We start from the raw sequence: 20,040 nt of genomic DNA, 5'->3' as shown, positions 1-20,040 counted from the left end.
GTTTAATTTTATGTAGTTTAGATATTAATGACTGCATTTGATTACATTAATTAAATAATACACAAAAAGTCTAATTATCTACCTTCAGAAGAATTATGTTTAAATGCAAATAATCCCCTTTAAGTGACCAGAAAAAAAAAAAAAAACAGTCTTATTTTTATCACAGAGTCAGTGAAAGGATGTTTTTAGTAAGTTTAGTATACCGACTAAAAAGCAGCAGAGGGATAGAGGGCAAGATGAGGAGGATAGAGAAGAGAGCAGGGATAGTGAGCAAGATGAAGATGATTGGAATAGAAAGCAGGGACAGAGAGCAAGGTAAGGATGACAGAGAAGAGAGTAGGGATAGAGAGTAAGATAAGGATGACAGAGGAGAGAAAGCAGGGACTGAGAGCAAGATCAGGATGACAGAGAAGAGAGCAGGGATAGAGAGCAAGATGAGGATTATGATAAGAGAAAGCAGGGACAGAGAGCAATAAGAGGATGATTGGGAGGAGGAAAGCGTAGACAACAGAGCAAGATGAGGATGATAAATTGAAGAAACGGAGAATGAGAGCAATATGAGGATGACTGAAGCAAGACAAGCAGGGACAGAGAGCAGGATGAGGATGATTGAGGGGAGAAAAGCAGAGACAGAGAGCAAAATTAGGCTAATAAACATAAACCAGTGTGAAAGAAATCATACATGTAAATTTAATTTAACCATAGTTAACACATTGCTCATTAAAATATGAAAACCATAGATAAAAATATACACTTAAATGCACGGATATTTATAAAATAATGTTATGCTTATTAACCAGCTTAGGTACAAAGCAGACAAAACAACAAAAAAGGCATGTTAAACTATTAGAGCCCCGGGCCCCGAGTTAACACCAGGATATCCTCCTGGACTGTGGATCTGTAGAGAATTTATGACAACATGCAGGCACTCATTCATCCTTGTAAGGGTCTAACAGTAGTGACTTTATGTCCCGTAGACAAACAAGTACAGTGACCGGTGCACATCAGGTGTGCTGTGTTCAGAGAAAGTTAAAGGGGAATGACATTTGAGAGTAGATAAAAGGTATGCAGTAGATATGCAATTCAGTGCATACTGTAGGTAAGAAACAATAGGCAGGGAAGTAGTAGTGTAGCAGGTAGATAAGAATGTAGGTGGTAGGGAGTAAAAAAAAAAGCAGCAAAAATAAAGTAGTTGTAAATCTTGGCAAACTATTACTTTCTTGTTTGTGAATGATAAAGAAAAAAAAGCCAAATGTCAGTGTATCTCTCTTCAGTTGCGAGGCTGCTGCAGCAAAGTGTAAACAACTTTTGGGCAATCCTTCGGCTTTCTGTCTCCCCCTCGTGGCAGATTGTGGACCTGCACCTGCTCTGTGCTGAAAAAGAAAACAACAAACAGCAGCTGCATGATTCATCTTTACATCTGAGTCAAATTACACCATGAAAAAAGAGTCTTTTCTTTACCACAGATTTACTAAAGAGTTTCTAAAACTTCAATAAATTTATCATGCTCTCATAAACAGGCAGAGTAGTTGGATATCACAGCAGACAGAGAAAAAAAATAGTTGAAAGCACAGAGAAAGTGATGACAGGAAGATAAAGAAGACAGGAAGAGGGCCAGTGTGGCTGTAAAATAAAATCAGCGACATGCAAGACATGAAAGATTACTGCTGTGTAGAGACAGTCTGAATGGGAGACAGACGGTGCAGACGGCAGACAGAAAAGGACAGAATGTCAAAGAGTGAAAAAAGGAAGTTGGAGAAGTGGATAGACTCTCACATTGAAAGATCAGTTAAGATTTAGAAAATCTGGCAGGCTTTTTTTATATCACTGTAGCTGCAGAGAGACGCTGCAGGGATTCAACCATAGTGTGCTAAAAGCGACAATAAAGGCATATGATTAAAAAAATCACTGCACTAATTGTGGACCTTCATTAGTCATGATTCATTTGTTTAACCTTGAGAACCCTGCTTATAAAACATTAACCATCTAAGTACCTGCCCATCTCCCTACCTATCAAAAGCTGCAAAACTGGCCCAAATGACTAAAATATTTGCTCAGGTACTCTGAATAAAAATACTATTTGTATCAGGCATACAGTAAGTCTAAATATATCAGTAAAGAGCCTAACAATTAATAAATAAAAGAACAAATGTTAGATATTCAAACACAACAATGAATAGTTTTGGCATGCAATATAATGTAGTGTTTACCTAGACAACTTGGAGTATTGAACAGTGATATAGTTAGGGGTGGAGCTTCGACTTTCAACTTCAGTGATTGGAGGAGCATCCTTCAGAGGAATGATGGCAGGGTGGCCGCTGTCACTCAAATCCTCGGGTTCCTCCTGCACAGAAACAAACATTCAGTTAAACAGATCTGAGGATGAAAACACTGAAGGGTGGAAGCTCAAATGTAAAAGGGTTATGTTCCAGGTTTCACACTGTCTCATAATTTTTTTGTTTTTTTTTCTGTCAAGTTAAACTTTAAGATTAAAAAAAAAAAAAAAAAACTCTCATCATCTCAGCCAAAATACTGTATATCAGTAAGAAAACAACATTTAAAACCCTTATGACTACTGGGAAATTCATGCTTTAATAGAATTAAGAAAATAAATATATGAGGTCATCTCTTTAAACATTTAAAATGCCTTGGTGAGCATGTGGACTGGTCATGAAGAGCTTAAAAGCACATTTTAACATGTTTGTCACACCATGGACACCAGCTGAACTGAGAGTTTGATTATTTATGCCAGGATAGCTAAATGGATGATTATTTACAGTAATTCTTGGTTAAATTTGAAACATTTTGAAAGCACCCCTGATGCCAGTAGGCACCTACAGGATGCAGCAGCACCCTGGTTGAGACAGGCTGATTTAAACATTGCAAATCTGGCTGTTTCCCTTTGAAAACTCCCTGATTGATGAGAAACTGTAAAACAAGTTGACAACAGCTGCAGATATTTTGGGTTGATAATCATTGATACAAAACTAAAGGCATGCATTTTTTCAAGATATCAACATGCATCTTGAACAAGCCCAAAGAAGAAATCACAAGATATAAACATTTGTATGTTATAGCATAAACCATGTAGCTCTGTCTTTGTAAACTCTTTTAATACTTGCATAAGTAACTTTACTACTTTTATGGCTCTCTACTAGCAAACTGATTATGATGTTCCTATTCATTTTAATACATGCTTATAGCTTATTTAATCTAGGGATTAGTGCAAAATTATCAATCCTCTGCCCAAATTGAATTTTTTGTGCGCCTACAAAAATATGGTTTGATGTTTTACTGGACTTGAATTATTTTTTAGTCCTTAGGTTTTTCTCTATCAATTAGGAGGCTTCAGAATGAAAACTTACTTGCAATTCTGATAAGGTTTAATCCTACAAAATAAAGACCAGGACATGATAGTAACATCTGAGCTTCCCTCCTGGGTCTGATGTTACAGAAACATGGCTGCCATGGTTTTATGAACTGATTTATACGCTTATTTTCTTTTTGCACAGGTTCTAAGACTGTAAGATTGATCACAGGGTTGTGTACCGGGATGTCGGACATCTTGCCCTTCCTCACTGGAAGTGTCTGCTGGGCCGACTCATAAAACGTGGTGTCAGCTGTCACTGACGGACGCTGGGGGGGTCAAACACAAAACACAAAGGATAGAAGTAAAGGGTAAACAATGGATAAGAGGAAAGTAAGGTTTGTCTTTAACAGGAATACAGAATGATGATCAGTTTAAGCAGTATTAAAAACATTGTTTACTGGAACAAGTTCAACAGAGGATGTCTAAGAAATTATGAGACTAAAACATAACACGTAAAGTAATGTAAGCTCTGCTGCTCATCCCACAAATACATGTTCCTTAAAAATGTGGCACCATTTAAAAAAAATAAATAAACAGACTTTTCACCTGTATAAGATTTATTGCCAAGAAGCATGGTTACAACAAAGAAATAATCTACCAAACACAAATTTCCTTACTTTTTGTGTTAAGTTTAGTTCAGAAAGAGTATTTTACCTTATTTGGTACTTCTAATGTCTCCATGTCGACTCTGTGCATGTTCTTACTGTGAAGATATGGTCAATGTCATCAAACCAACTCATTACTCCTTACTTAGAGCTCATTCAAATATCATCAAGTAAACAGCTTGGTAACCAGTCTATAAAACACAGAAAAATATAAGGCTAAACACTATTAATAGTCCACAATTGACTAAGGATCTCATAATACCAGTTTTTGTACAGTAAAAAAGCAAAAAGAAAACAATGTTAAAACCTGTATTGATATCACAGCATTAATAATAAAATTCTTGTTTAAAATACTAAAAATGTAGGCAAACTCCTGATACTGTCTTCATTTTTAACACGTATTTTAGCAACATGTCAGGTGAAATTATGCAGTTTAGAGAGTGCTCTCTCTTCTGCTCTCCCTAAGCAGTTGTCATGTTTAAAATATGACTGGAGGAATCTAGTTTTTCTGTCTTTGGTACTTTATGGTACTATCTATCAGATAAAAATAACAGAGATGACATCATTTGAAAAGTACTGAATAGTAATGAAGATTGAAAATTTTGACTATTTTATCACTGACACTGAATTATTTTGCAAGCCTCCTTCAAAAATGGTAAAATATGGTTCAATAATTTGTAGAATAACCCAAGATGAGCACTTATGCAAAAATTCTTCTTCTAGCACAGGGGTGTCCAATTTTTTTTTTTTACTAAGGGGCAACATAAAATGTGAAGAGAATTCCCGCACACTGTCTAACTTGCAAAAAAAGTCTTTTAATTGCTTTGTTTCCACCAATCATTTTGGACCAATCATTGCCACTTGAGGAAATTGAGGTGGTCGCTATGGGCGGGGTTTAGTTGTATTGGCAATGGCTGCGGTCAGTGTGTAGCAGTTAGCTAGAGTATAGCGGCAGATTTAGCAGAACTGCACCACATTTCCTCATAAATTAAAGAGCAAAGCATTTGATTTTTTTTTTGTTATTATTTGCTTGAACATTATTTTACTGCATTAACAGCAGCAAAATGCATAAATCTCTCTTATTTTTTTGTGTAAGTGGTTTAGAGTATCAAAATGAAAGCTGTATGCTTTTCCTTACACACGCAGTCAGTTACACAATATACGCCCACGTTAAACTCATAAACAACAACAGTTAGCTTCACATTAGCACCGTTAGCCCGTTAGCACTTTGGCCACTGTCATAACTTTGCAGCTTACAACAGCCAAATACCATCCTCCACCGACAATAACGAAGCATCCAAACACATAAAAAGGTGCTCTGTTAACTGGACACCACATTAGAACTCTACATTTCAAATGAAAAATGAGTCTTACTGTCAGTTGCTAATATCAGTCCTCATGATGATAAAACTGTAACCTCTGCTAAAGCTGGAAACCCAACCATCCTGGTTTATTTGGACTAGTCCCGAAAAGACAAAAGCTCCACAGTAGATAGTCCAGTCCAGTCCTCCTCTCATTAATGGCTTATCCAAGACTTCTTCTGCTAATTAGCCAGGAAGAGAGACAGAGCCTTCATTATAAGCTCCAAGCGGTCCATGCTGTTCTGCACGATGTGATTCTGTGTTGACTACAATCCAACTTTATATGAGGATTGGTCATAGTTTATCAAAGTTCACTACAACTCTGCCCTGTGTAAGCCTCTCTCTCTGCTGCTGCATCGGTGTTTACGACGCTCAGCTGTACAGTTCCCTTTGTTTCAGCCTCTTCATTACTTGCAGCGATGACACAAAATCCCTCCATACCACTTAAGCCTTTGGTTAACCAGGAAAACCACCTAGATTGAAATTCTGCTTTACGAGAAAGCTCTTGTCAAACTTTCCCACTTTCCCTGCATTGTACCCAGCAATACTGAGCATGCGCAATGAGATAGATTTGCTTTGATGTCATCGTGCATACATAATTAGCCATGTGCTCGCAACATATCTTCTAGGTTACACAAAATATAATATGCAAGTATTCAGTATTTACTTATCTGGTCATTGGTATATTTTCTGCCGGACATGTTGACCGGTTTTTATCTGCTGGACTTCCGCCCTTTTTACCGGCCAATGAACAGCAAATGCTGGCTAACGGAAACTCAGGCTTAGCAGCCCCATGTAGTCAGAATAGTACGATCTTGGTTACATAATAACATTCGACTATGAGGTTCATAGTCGAATCAGACTCCTCCGAATCAAATCATCGAATCGCTGACTATTCCGGGTCACCCCTAGTAGCCAAGAATACTGATTAATCAGTGACTTGTCCTTCCAAATACAGGTGTCTTTATACTGCAATCAATTGAGACACATTCACTGCACTCAGATGATCCCCATTTCACTAACTGTAAGACTACTGGCGCTAATTGGCTGACCTCTGTTGAATTAAGTCAGTCACTTTAAAGAGAGTGAATATTTATACATTCTTTTAACTCACATATTTTGTTTAATTGACATTCAGTTTTAGAAACCTGTTTTCACATTGACATCAAATAGTTTCATCTAACAGTTTTTTTTTGTTTCATTATAGTTTAACATGTCCTTAATAACTGATCAAGTTTACAGAAAAAAACAGCCTGAATCACAGCTTTTCATTGATGGCTGAAAAGACAAAAAGACAATCCCTGTCAGATTTCAAGGTGGCTCCGGCTGAAATGGCCCCTTCACAGGATGAGAACAATGCTCCACTCAGCAGAGGGGGAGCCAGTGATGGCTGATTTCAACATGCAGACACAAAACAAAAGCAAACTGCACTAAGCTGCCACTCTCTCGGAGCGTTAGTGCTGAAAGATGATTAGTATGATACAATCTGAGAGGAAACTGTGATTTGAAAGATATCAGTATTATTTTAGTTGTCATTATGCTTCCCATTTATGTTGTTTTCTCAATTTAAACATGAAGAAGCTAGTCACTGGATTCCTCTTGCCAAATACTTGTTTGTAGAGCTAATAAAAGCAGCATTGTAGAGTTTTGCCACTAGAAAAGACCAATACAGTCAAGCACAAGCATCATATTCTAATGTGGCAAATTGTGCTACGTTTGTGAATTGTGAATTTGCTGCAGGCCAATTAAAAATGAACCACAGACTTTAGTTTGGACATCCCTGCTCTAGCAGTGAGTTAAAGTGTTGTATTTCCTTTCACCTGATCATAATGGCCACAGTGAGAGTGATGAGTCCAGCAGACACGCCTACAGCTGACGCCAGAGCAATGACCTTAAGACGACCTGCCAGAGAAACAACAACATTAATAAGTGTGACACTGACATCAAGAAAAGAGAGGAAATGAAGAGTAATAATTTGTTGTGTAAAAATAGAAGCACACTGAGCCTTAAAAAGAGCGGAAATATAAAAATAGAAAGTGGAGAAAGAGGAAAAGACTGTGCATCATCTTTCAAGCGTCTAGACTTCAGACTTATGTTTCCACTTCTGATTTCCAAACCAAACTCCACAACTTCAGTCATCTAGACTCAAATAGTTTTCCACAACACCTCATCACCCTCATCCTCTACGCTTATAGTGAGACGGATTAACATGAGTCATTATGACTCATAGAAAAACAGCCAGAAACCATGACACCATTCACAGAGACAAGGAGGACCCTCGCTGTGATAGAGAGAGGGGGGTCTCATCACTCTTCACTTCAAATGATCATAAAAACCATCCAAGCGTTGTGCTAGACATAATCTCAGTTGTACTTTATTTTAAGTCATTGTCTGAGATAATCAGAAACATACGCACAGAGGCAGGAGGGTTTCACTACTTATCAGAAACACCACATCTCTCCCATGACACTTCTGTAAATGACAATCACATAAACAAAGGAGCAGATGCAACCAGCAGTAATAAATCAGCAGATTTATTACTGCTTACTGCAGATTTATTACTACAGTTAGCATTTAACAAATCTACTGCCTGTCAAAATTGGGCATATATCGTTAGTTCAGGCAGGCCAAGGAGTCAGCTGATCTCAAGCAAACCCTCATCAGCTGACAGCTAGCTGTTTCCCCTTAGGCACGCTATTGGCTAATCACAGTCATGCTACCATATGTAAACTGGGGTTGCCGCTCCCTCTGGATGCCTCTTTTTGCAACCCTCCTCCACCCCAGCTCCTCTTTAATTCTGCATCTGATTTAATCAGTGTCACTCTGTTGTCACTGATACCTGCTCTGCTTTGAGTCTATTGCTGCTTCTCTCCCTGCCTAAGGCTTTCCTATTGGCTCGTGGAACGGCAGGAGATCTCAGAACAGCCACACCGCATTATATAAATAACAGCAACAACTGCAAATTAATAACTGCTAATAAAGAAATATATTAATAACCACAATCATCTTCTGCTAAGTTCAGACAAAAATATGCTAAGCTAGAAGCCAAAGTCAGCCAGGCTAAAGCGCCATTAAATGCTCGAGTATCTTTCAGCACCACTGTCTTCCATGTGTGAATCATTTTTTTACCTCTGACTCGCACGGTGAGGATGGGAGAGCTGTGGGCTCCGATTCGGTTCCTGGCCTCGCAGTAGTACTGACCGCTCTCTCCAGGGCTGACCTCTGAGAAGGTGAAGACAGGCCCAGACTTTGAGCCCCACGCTACAGGGAGTACACACAGAAATGACAGTGATGGAGGTAACAAACCAACAGGCAGTCCAACACCACCCTCACAATAACACCTCATAATCCACAGGTTAGAGAGTTGATGATTCTGTAATGTTAACCTTGAGTGGAACCACATTTTTACGATGCTAACATTGTACAGAGCCCCCGTCCAGAGGTAGGCGGTGCCACGTGAAGTTGTCTACGGCGGGGTTAGCCTGACTGCTGCAGGTCAGCGTCAGAGGGCGACCAGCATCCACCACGGTGGAGGGACGAGCCAGGACAGACGTGTTCTTCGGAGGATCTGAAAAGGAAAAGGAAAAGTCAAGCACTTAAACACAGAGATGTGCATGGTTTTGGAGTATCTGTTCTTCACTTGATTCTGCTTCTTCTTTTACCTCTCTATTTTTAAATTTGATGTGTTAAGATTTCCTCCAGAAACATCATTACTTCAAATTAAATCAGTAGTATAATGGATTAAAAACAAGCACCAGTCTTACTGATTGGTAAGAAAAAACACTACTTTTAGAAATTTAGCTAAGGAAAATGTTAATTTGTGACTCATAAAATAACAAAAGGACCAGCAACAAAAAATAAAGTGTCTGCTGAAAAATGGAGCTTAATGCTAGGTTGATTTATGGTCAATAGCTATGGTGGCCTGGAAGTGTCATTCAGAATTACAAGTCTGAAACACTTGTACAAAGCTTGAAAAAAATGTACATAAATCCAACTATGTTTACATTTCTTAATACAAAAATCTTTCATTAATGACAAAACTAATTTAAAAGTTAAAATTTAAAATTTAAAATGTAAAAGAGGTTTGTGCTTTGTATTTTAAAATGTACATTTAACATTTTAAATGTAGCCTTTTAAATCTTAAATCTGTTCAATAAAATGTTAAACTGTTTTTGTTAAAAGTGTTTCAGTTTGTAATTTTGTATCGGACTTTGTAAATTTGTTTCAGGTTTTATTAAAGTGTAATTTTGTCTTGTGCTTCCAGACCACTGTAGGATTTTTGAAGCTATTACATAAAACAAACTTGGGTTTATCAATGGAAATGAAGAGTTTTGAACAACTTTTTTATGTTTTCATCCTACACTTGTTAGATAAGACAGCCTCTACTTACACAGTACAGTGAGCGTAGCCACAGGAGAGTTCTGGTATCCCAGACGGTTCCAGGCTGAGCAGTAGTACTGACCGGCATGACGAGCTCTCACTGATGGGAACGTCAGGTTCTGGAAGTTTCCCTTATTCAACACCTGGTCACCTACAATGTGATACCAAGTGTACCTGCAGGAGGTAGCATGGTGAAAATGACGATGATGATGAAAATGACAGGGCTGGACATTAAGTCAAACGTGCCACTTTCTGAATCATAAAGTGAAATATTGACATAAAAAAACAAGATTTTGAAATAATGGGAAATGTAAGTATGATTAAAATGATGACAGAATCAACAAAACAATTGTTAGGATAAAAGAATACATCATTCATAGTTGATAAAGAAGTGTTTATTGTACCTGCTTGCAGGTGGGTGGGCTTGGCTTACACAGCTCAGGTTTACATATGATCCCTCTCTGATGTCACCTGGAGGACTCAGCAGCACACGTGTGTTCTTTGGAGAGTCTGAAAAAAAGACAGCAAAACTCAAGTATCTTACTGCTACATTCATTCTTTAGTTTGATGCTCAGTAAATGCCACTCATTTAAGTGTCATACAGTGTTTTCAAACATAGAGTTAAACTGATAGCACCAGCGATTTACATGCTGCTTGACTTTAAAGGTCATTCAACCTGTTGACATATTGCAGTGTTGATTCATTTTGGAATACAAAGTGGCAGCACTGTGGTAGATTCTGCACCTATATAATGTGTAACACTACATCATCATTGATGGCCTCAGATCAGAATTCTCTGCCTCTTATGCAAACAACAGCCCAAGCATGCTTCCTGTGGCTCTCCCATCGTGACATGGTATTCCTGCATACTGTATGCAGTGCAGTAAGGATAAACGGGGTGAATCAGAGACAAGCTAAAAGGCTAGTGGTGCCTCTTTAACAGCTTTTCTCCCTCATGTTGTCATAAACATGCTTTTAAATGACAGGGTGATATACTTTTAAACAAATTAATAATGTGAATACTCGTAAGATTTAAAGTGACAATTCAAGACAACAATTTACAAGGGAGTCATCATGTGTTGTGTGCAAACAGGCCAGTTCTAAGAGATTTTTTTTCTCCATTCTGATGTTCAGTTTGAACATCTAAATACATGCATTATTATTATGCATTACTTTTTTAGTTGCTGCCATGTGATTGGCTGGTGAGATATTTACTTTAAAAGGACAATGGCATGAATCAATATATCTTTTGTAAGCCTGTTTTCCAGTGACACCAAGTAAATCTTGGTTTTCTCCAGAATGAGGAACAGCTAGTGTTGTTGCTTTAAAATGACATAACTAGATCTCAAGAGATGAGATAGAGATTCTGTATCAAACAAAAATGGAGTGAAACATAAATGTTTGGCTTCCATTGTTGTAGATGTATTTTATCTTCACAGACTTCAGCTCTACTATTTTAACACATAAAGAGAAACCAGAGTAAAGCAAAAGTTAGAAGTCAGCAGTTCCTTTTGTATCACTTCTTACTGACTCCACATGATAGAAGAATCCTGTTATGATTCATGTTTAAAACTGAGCCGTTGCCTCATCAATGTGACCCAGACTGACCCTAGACAGATTTACACAACATGACCTAAGATAGAAACATGCATCAGACGTTACACTCCTGAGCTCAGCGTTTAGTTCTCATTTTAAATCGTTTATAACTTTGGAAAAAGAAAGCCTGTGATAAAAATGAAAACAACAAATATGACTTACAGGTGACATTCAGCAGAAGTGGTCTAGAGCGGTTGGTTCCCAGTGAGTTTCGTGCTACACAGAAGTACTCTCCTCTGTCGCTGTATTTGAGGTAAGACAGGAGGAGCTGAGGCCTGAAGCTGTCTGGGATGCTGCCGCTGTCCATGTCTGCAGAGAAGACAAGGAAACACACGCACTTAGAAAATCACAAGCTCTTGTTGAATTAAATGGACATGCATTATTTCCTTCACATTAGTTTATGAATTTATTAGCCTCTTCTTGCTCTCTATCCCTTTCAGTCTGATGAATGATTCTTTTCGTGGCTTTGATTCAATAATGAAATTACATAAATGTAGGTTTAGGGCTTTGAAAATTTATGGCAACTATTGTGGCATAGATTTGATGTAGATTTACAAATCAGGCTTTTCACAACTCCTGCTCATCTGAAGAAGGCTTCCAAGAAATTCACATCTTATGTATATGCTTAAGGATAACCTGATACTGCTATCTGACAAATTATTCACATTTTCACTTTTTTGTCTAACTGCAGGAAAAAATGTTCTATAATGTCACAAATGTTGGGCTAATCACTAAGGATTTTCCAAAGCGGCTATTTCCATATCCGATTAAATCCATCTATCCATCCATTTTCTATATTGCTTATCCCGTTCAGGGACACGGGGGGGCTGAGGCCTATCCCAGCTGTCATTGGCGGGGTACACCCTGGACTGGTCGTCAGTCAATCCCAGGCCTGACATAGAGAGACAGACAACCAGGCACGCTCACATTCACACCTACAGCCAATTTTAGAGCCACCAATTAACCTAATGAGCATGTCTTTGGTGGTGGGAAGAAGCCAGAGTTCCCAGAGAGAACCCGCGCATACACGGGGGAGAACATGCAAATTCCGCACAGAAAGGCCCTGACCGGGAAGCGAACCAGGAGCCTTCTTGCTGGGAGGCAACAGCGCTAACCCCTGCGCTGCCGTGCAGCCCATCCAGTTAAATGTGATTTCAAATTGTTTTTAACCGACTAGACTGTGGAAAAAAATCTCAGAAAACAGTCAAACTCCCCACAGAGTCTTCGACTCAGTGGGTATATGATATGAGGCTTGTATGAAGAGTTGAGTGTAACCTAAGTTAGCAGCTAGCTCCACCAGCTTTTATTCCCTCTTTGCAGATTAATGTCATGCTGAAAGTGGTTACTTGTCACTTCAGTTGAGCAGTAAACTGTAAGTATAACCCTCAACAGCTTACATGAATACCATTTTATAGTTCAAACACAGTCATACCCTGCTTTCCCTACAACATGCTAAGTGCTACACTTCTCATGTTGACGTCTGGCAAAGTGCTTTGGTAAAGCTCTGACAAGAAGGCAGCAACAATTCACTGAAGCTACAGCTGCTACTAGTGGTAGGAGGCTTCATTACAGTTTTAAAAGAGCAATTGATTGGAATTTCAGGACAAAAATGTTAGATAATTAGTCAAACTGACTTGTTAAGTCTTGTGCCGCCAAATTAGATATCTGAATTTAGCCATGTAGTCTGCTAACCATTCGCATTCCTATTTATCACATTACAAAGCAATCCACTAGAATACTCAAATTCCTTTTTTTTGTTGTCACGATGAATGTAATGCATTATTTTGCACTTCAGGTATTCTTCTATTAGTTACTTTTTTCCATAAAATTAATCTGTTACAGAGAGAAAAACGGCCTTATCTTTCTATCACTTTTTAGTCACGTAAAAAAAAACAAAAAACAAAACAAAACAAAACAAAAAAAAAACACAAGAGTATCTCAAAGCATCTGCACTGTTTTCATCTCTCCCCTAACTTTTGGTACATTTTTGCCTCCAGCTGAGGGTAAACACAGCTGTTCAGTGTGTATGTACATCTAACTCATGAAGGTTGTAAAAGGGAAGCGTTACACTGCAAAATTATTCACATTATATTGACTTTTTGGCCAAAAGGGACAAGAAAGTCATCTTGGTGAAATATAGTACCAAACATTTGTTGTATTGTTTTCATTAAAACAGCTGAACAGCTGTTCAGTGGGGGATGCAGTGTTACGCACAGTCTGTGTGTAATATTGTAAGGCTTTCCCCAGTTCTTTGTCAGGTTGTGAGGAAATTAAAGATCTGTTAAGTTTATGGCGTGTTATTCTCTTATAAAACAGCAGAGTTACACATGATGTCGCAACACAAAAGTACTCTACTGTATTAAAGTAAAGCCATCAAACACTTCGTGTCACTGACATCACCCAATAGAATTGAGGACAAAACAGCTGTCCTGTACCTTTGAACCATGCAAAGCTCTCTACAGGTGGCGCTGCGTCACTGCTGCACGTCAGAGTTGCTGATCCTCCCTCTAACAACTCTCCTACAGGATAGACTGAAATGTAGGTGGAGCGAGGAGCGTCTGTAAAATAAAGAAAAAAGGAATACAGGAGACAGAAATGTCAAGAAAAAGAACAGAAAAGGGGAGTGAATATAAAAAAATACAAAATGTTAATTGCAGTTTGCACTCTTACATGAAGTTTTAGCATCTAAAATACTAAAGAGATACACAAATTCTAAAAGCTGGTAAACTTTGAAAGATTAGGGAAGGTATATTTTTGTCTGATTGACTGTTTTTGATAACTCACGTCCCAAATCGAGGGAGAGAGTCGGTGACTGAACGTTCTGTGGTGGGATCGGTCGACAGCTGTACGCTCCTGCATGCTGCAGGTCAAAGCGGTTTATTATCATCCATTTCTCATACGAGCCGAGGTTCAGTCCATTCCTATAGAAGAACAGATTATGTCCATTGTTGAAGATGAATTATTTTAAATATTGAAGCATATGATCTAAAAGCCTAACAGAAAGTACTTTCTCCCATGTACACCTGTATAAAGCAAGACTCCTTCCAGGTGCAGCACACCCTGAAGCCTGACAGCCGACAAACACCGTCTCACCAAACCCAAACATGTTAGCCGGCCGTGCTGGATGAACCTGGACCTGGAGGTCTGATATTAAAAAAGACTTGATGTTTTAGTCTGGAGCAGGGCTGTTATAAGTCCGTTTATCTGTGTCTGAATCTAACCTGTAACATCCAAAGTGATGGTGTTGGGGGAGGTCCATCTGCCCAGCGGCTGGTCCGTCTCAAACCTAAAGTGATACTGACCCGCATCGCTCAGCCTCACAGCCCGGATCTGCACTGAGCAGCTGTAGTAGCTGCCGCCGATGTATCTGGAATAAACGACTCATATATTTATGTCGTATTTCATTCATTGTTATGTCAGCTTTTCAAACACCACTGCGTGCTTCTCCTACCGTGTTCGGCCCCTGTAAGACAGACTGATCTGGTTTGGGTCTGTGTGATGCGTGAACTCCCTTCGACCGTCTGAAGAAACCCGGAACCACATGACCCGTTTCACAGTGTGACCTATGGAGAAAAACACAAAAGACTTATCATTCAAACTCTTTTCTTCTCAACAAACACTTGAAAGATTACAAATGGAAAAGATGGAGAAACTTAGGTTTTATGAACTTCTATCCAGTCATGTGACCTGGACCTGTTGAGTTATGTGTCATCCAAAGACTTTCATGCATTGGTTCACCACTATATGACAATTTAAAATGACATCCTGACAAAGTTAATTCACTGCTTTGATACCTGAAGGGTGGTCATAACGGCAGGGCAGAGTGACGGTTGTTCCTGCCCACACACAGATCTCCCTTCGAGAAAATGTCACACTCCACCTGCTCTGGATACCTGCAGAAGACATGGACTTGTTAAATACCATTCAAATCCAAAGCAACATAGTATGAAAGCATACAATATCATACTAAACCATAGTATATCATACTGTATGATACTAATGATATAATTATGTACAACATGTTACAATTTGGCAATATAATGACACCATACACCACCAAAAACATGCTGGTTAGGTTAACTGCTGAATTTAAAATGCCCTTCGGTGTGAGTGTGAGTGTGCCTGGTTGTCTTTCTCTATATGTCAGCCCTGCAATTGACTGGCGATCAGCCAAGGGTGTACCCTGTCATTGGGTCTCCCCCAATGACAGCTGGGATAGGCCCCAGGCCCCCCGCAACTCCCAACAGGGAAAGGGGTGTAGAAAACGGATGGATGGATGGATGACACCATACAACATAATGCAATAAGATGTAACACAAAGATGTATGATTTAATAATAATTCATAGCTGTCAGTAACATGATCCCACAGAGGCCTGGAGTTTTAAAAAGCAGCTATGAATGATGAGCACTTTGTGTTCCAGGTATTTCAGTTTAAGTCTTTTCAAAATTATGCATGTTACATCACCTGACAACCTCCAATACAGTCTGGTTGTATCCCATTCATCTGTGACAGTCACTCTCACTACCGTTCACCTGAGACATCTTATACCTAAGAACGGTGACACACGCTAAAACTTCTGAAATAAAATTGGATTAAAATTTTGCCTAGGGTTATGATAAGGATTGAGGTAAGGGTTATGATATTGTTAAAAGCCTGGCCTGCTAAACTAGATTACAAAACATAAAAATAAAAGCTGAGTAAACAGTTTGTTTACAAGAAAAAAAAAACAAATTTTCCACGAAAACATTGTAATGGAGCCAGCATGGCTAACAGAGCTTTGTTAGCTGTGTAAGCTACATAGACAACAGAGCTAACATAACTATGTAGCTCCATTAAAAAGCTAACATAGCTATGTAGCTTGAGCTAAGCTCTCAAAGCAGCTACAGAAGCTACAAATCTATGTTATCTATTTAGCTTAGCTACTATTACTAAAACTTATATTGCTAAAGCAAAATTAGCTTCATTGACTTTGGTAGTTATGTTAATTCGGGCTGGCGCAGTCATGTAGGCTTTGGGTAATGCTAACAATGCTAAAGCAAGCCACCGTTGGCCATCATGTAACTACTTCTAAAACAGATCTATGCACAATTTAATCCCTGGCCTTTTTAAAAAAAAATTTATATATGAAATGCTGCTCAGTCTTTACTTTTTGTAATGTAGTTATTTCATGAATTTAACTGCCAAATTTTGTTTATGAATAATGTTGAATTAAAAAAATATCTCAATCATGGGAAAAGTTGTACCAGAAAAATTTGGCACTTTGTGAGATATACGGTGTCTCAGATGAACTGCAACTTTTTATCACTTTGAACAATACAGCACCTGTGACACTATTCAAATCTCTAAAACAACAAGCTAGAACTGTGCATTTGTGATGTTTACATAGTGATAAATCTACCTGATTCCCTCCCCTGAAGCTGCCATCTGGACAAAAATCTTGAAAACTAGGAGCATTTTATAAATCTTCCGATTGTTTTAGTGAATAATGCAGCTGTTTGGAAACTTGAAGGGCAATAAAACATAAATAAAGGTAAATAAGCTCATATAAGTGAGTTCATGTCTTTAGCAATATGATCACTCAGTGCTCTGTCATTGTAATGCTTTTTTAAAAGACATTTTGTTGTCAGACTGTGAGCATATTAAACAGCTGTGAAGTACATCTGTAACATCTGTACATGATATGACACAACCCGACAAGCTACAACAAGATATGATACAAAAGGGCATAACATAATAAGATAACAAACAATAAGTTAGAATTCAGTGTGACAAGAAACAGAAAAATTAAATTTGATAAAATATGATATGTTGCATTATTGTAAAAATGTATAAAAAGAGCCAGAGCATAAAACATAAGAGCTTCTTTGTTCCCAGTTGCACCTTTATTATGGTGATTTTAAAACTGGTGGTAACATGTTTTACTCTTTTCTCAGCTTGCAGGATAATAAAAAATGATTGCACTATAAAATCCAAAAGTTTTTAAAAGTACACACTGTACTAGAAGACTAAAAGAAGCATAAATTTCAGTTTTTCCTTCAGAGTGGCTCCTCAGAGTAAAACTTGTCAAACCACAGCTCTGATCCGCCCACAGAGGGACAGAAAACTGAAGCAGTGACACTGAGCCTAGCCGGGGTGTCGTCCTGGGCTGCTTACTGCCTGCCTGGCTGACTACCTTGCACAAAAGTCAATCAATACTTATAAATAACCTGAGCGTAAAGGCAAGGGCACCTGGCTGCAGGACCTTATATGCACAATGGAAATCATGCAATTATCTTTAACTGTTTCCACCTGTTTTCCACAAGGTTTGACACATTTTTAAACATCTGGAATACAATGCAATTATGAGACAATCATGGTGTCTAGCAGGTCATCTTTGCTCCCTTTAAGTAATGAAGATAAAGTCCATATCCTTTTTTCCTGTTCTGTTTAATATATCATGATGATAAAAAGTTCAGATTGTGTGTTTGTGTATCTCTCCTACCTGGTAAAGCTGTGAGGATGATGCCCAGAACCAACACACCTGCCAACATCTCCGCTGACACGAGCTCTGAAATGTCACCGGAGAAGAGGAAAAGTACAAGGAGAAGAGAGGTGATAAAATATTTTAATCAAGATTTTAATCACACAAAATTCAGCTGATTAAATGTAAGACACTCACCTCTTCCAGTATCTTCATTCACCTCAGTCAGTCAGACAGGGCAGAGTTTAGAGATGCAGTGATGGAGAGGATTTTTTATTGCGGTGACAGTTGCATGGTGATCAGAATCATGTGGCAGGAGACAGGAGGAGGAGGAGTAAAAAGAAGGAGGAGGAAGTAGGGTGTTTGCCGCCCCCCCAGTCCACTCTTTAAACTTTTACCTGCTTCTATTTTCACTTTTTCCACTTCTGCCTCAGAAAGAAACACTTTAAAGGTCAATGATGTGACTTTACCAAACTTGTGATATCCTTGTGATCATGTCAGCCATACAACAGTCTCTCCTTATTTGATGTCTTCTTCGTTGTGTTCTTCGTGCATCACCGCCATATTAATAGAGGAAAGTCGTCCCACATAAGGAAATACAAGGAGATGAAAATATGTGAGTTTTCAGACTAACAAGCCAACGATTTCATAAGATTCTTTTAGAAATCAATTTATGATCCAAATTCACGAGGGTTCATAAGTATAAAGCAATCAAGTACAAGCTTCGCGTTCTAATGTGGGACATTTTTTATTTTATTTTCAGAGGTGGTGTTTATTTTTTGGTGATAATGCCATAGAGACAGGGGGAACACAAGGACGGGCTGGATGAGTCCTTTGCATATTACAATATACATAGTGAACAAATATTAATTTTGACAACAAATATTTTGTTTGTGTTTTATTGAGAACTGTGAGAGTTAATGGAAACACTGAAGTTTAGGGCTCTTTAAAAAAATTTACTGAAAGATGCTAAAAACAGAGCAACTTAAGAGTAATTAACAGTGTAAATGAGATGATATTTCTCTGTAAGATCATTTAAATGGTTGACAACTTTACATTACACACACTGTAGATACATTTTCCATATAAAAGTACTATTGACTGCTGATTTTTCTTCTATAATAGACCTACAAAACATCCAGAGATCAACTCATCGCATTATGAAAGACAGTCAGCCTTCACTTCACTCTGACACTGACAAAATCTCTCTCAAACTTTGAAATCATGACTGACTGATTGTTAAAAAGAGCTGCACGGTTCATTTATCAAATGAATCCAGCTCTGTTGGCGCACATTAACACACATTAGTCAAGCAGACGCATACTCGGCAGCCCAGATGTCCTCTCATCCACTGCTCTAATTGAGAATACTTGGCGCAGAAATCTACCCACAAGCAGACGTGGGGAGGTTCGAGACCTCTCAGTCAACTGTGTCCACTTAGCCTGATGAGTCTAAATGACTTTAACATCCCACCCTGCAGTGCCTCGGCCAATAGATGTCAGTTTAACGTCACAGCTCGGCCAATTGGCTTCTTACCCGCGCTCTGACCTAGGAGTAATGATGATGTACAATTTAACATTTCAGTCAATCGCTATTCACAGGCTTCCAAGTCAGGAGGAAAAAGGGAGTGAACTTTAAGGTTGAAGAGATGATATCGAGGTCTACATCTGGAAATGAACAGTGATGCTTTAATTATTAGTCAAGTCAGGGGAAATATAGAGGATCGATTAAGAAATGTGGATGTGTTTCTGATTTGTATCCTGTTAAATTTTAAGATCCCTGCCCTTCTTTTTGGTTAGACTGTTGCTGAATCTAATAAGCATCAAAAGATTTAATATGGCCCTCTGTACTAAAAAGTGAAGTCTGAACCCCTTACACCCTTTTGAAAGTAGATCCCTGCCAAACATGTGTACATGTTAAAGGGGTTGTGGACAAAAGAATTCTATTGAAACTGTAGCTGTTATTATTATACTTCAGCCAAACGAATCATTGATTTGGGGGCCTTAACATGCTCAAAAACTCACCAAAGTCCTCAAAATTGTCCATTTTTGTATTTTGGTGAAACCATACAAGTCCAACACACAGGGGCCCCATGGTGGCCCCAAATGTGAGACAGGGAATTGGCCAGAGCTGCAGGCATGAAAATTGGTACGCAAATGTATTATTACAAGAAGAAAAAATAAGCCTCTTTGGACCATCCTCCAAAATGCACAGTAAGCACACTACAAACAGGTAAATTTTTGTGTTTTCAAAGATGGACAAGTTG

The 20,040-nt window shown here is 38.6% G+C and overlaps 1 protein-coding gene across 1 annotated transcript; it reads right to left on the bottom strand.

Annotated features, from left to right (window-relative positions):
- Positions 1 to 1,270: 1,270 nt before the first annotated feature.
- On the bottom strand, positions 1,271 to 17,844 carry si:dkey-33i11.1 (B-cell receptor CD22). The gene is made up of 17 exons (XM_041794473.1): positions 17,796 to 17,844; positions 15,107 to 15,205; positions 14,764 to 14,875; positions 14,534 to 14,679; positions 14,336 to 14,456; positions 14,097 to 14,233; positions 13,748 to 13,870; positions 11,475 to 11,621; positions 10,121 to 10,226; positions 9,727 to 9,890; positions 8,755 to 8,904; positions 8,466 to 8,597; positions 7,157 to 7,238; positions 4,025 to 4,073; positions 3,550 to 3,636; positions 2,211 to 2,344; positions 1,271 to 1,373 (listed from the first exon to the last, which is right to left on the bottom strand). The coding sequence occupies exons 1-17, from the start codon at positions 17,842 to 17,844 to the stop codon at positions 1,271 to 1,273; spliced, it is 1,941 nt and encodes a 646-aa protein (XP_041650407.1).
- Positions 17,845 to 20,040: the final 2,196 nt, after the last annotated feature.

Source organism: Cheilinus undulatus, linkage group 8 (genome assembly GCF_018320785.1).
Source record: "Cheilinus undulatus linkage group 8, ASM1832078v1, whole genome shotgun sequence".
Lineage (NCBI taxonomy): Eukaryota > Metazoa > Chordata > Actinopteri > Labriformes > Labridae > Cheilinus > Cheilinus undulatus.
The sequence above is the reverse complement of the archived record's forward strand: the minus strand, read 5'-3'. Positions and strand labels throughout refer to the sequence as shown.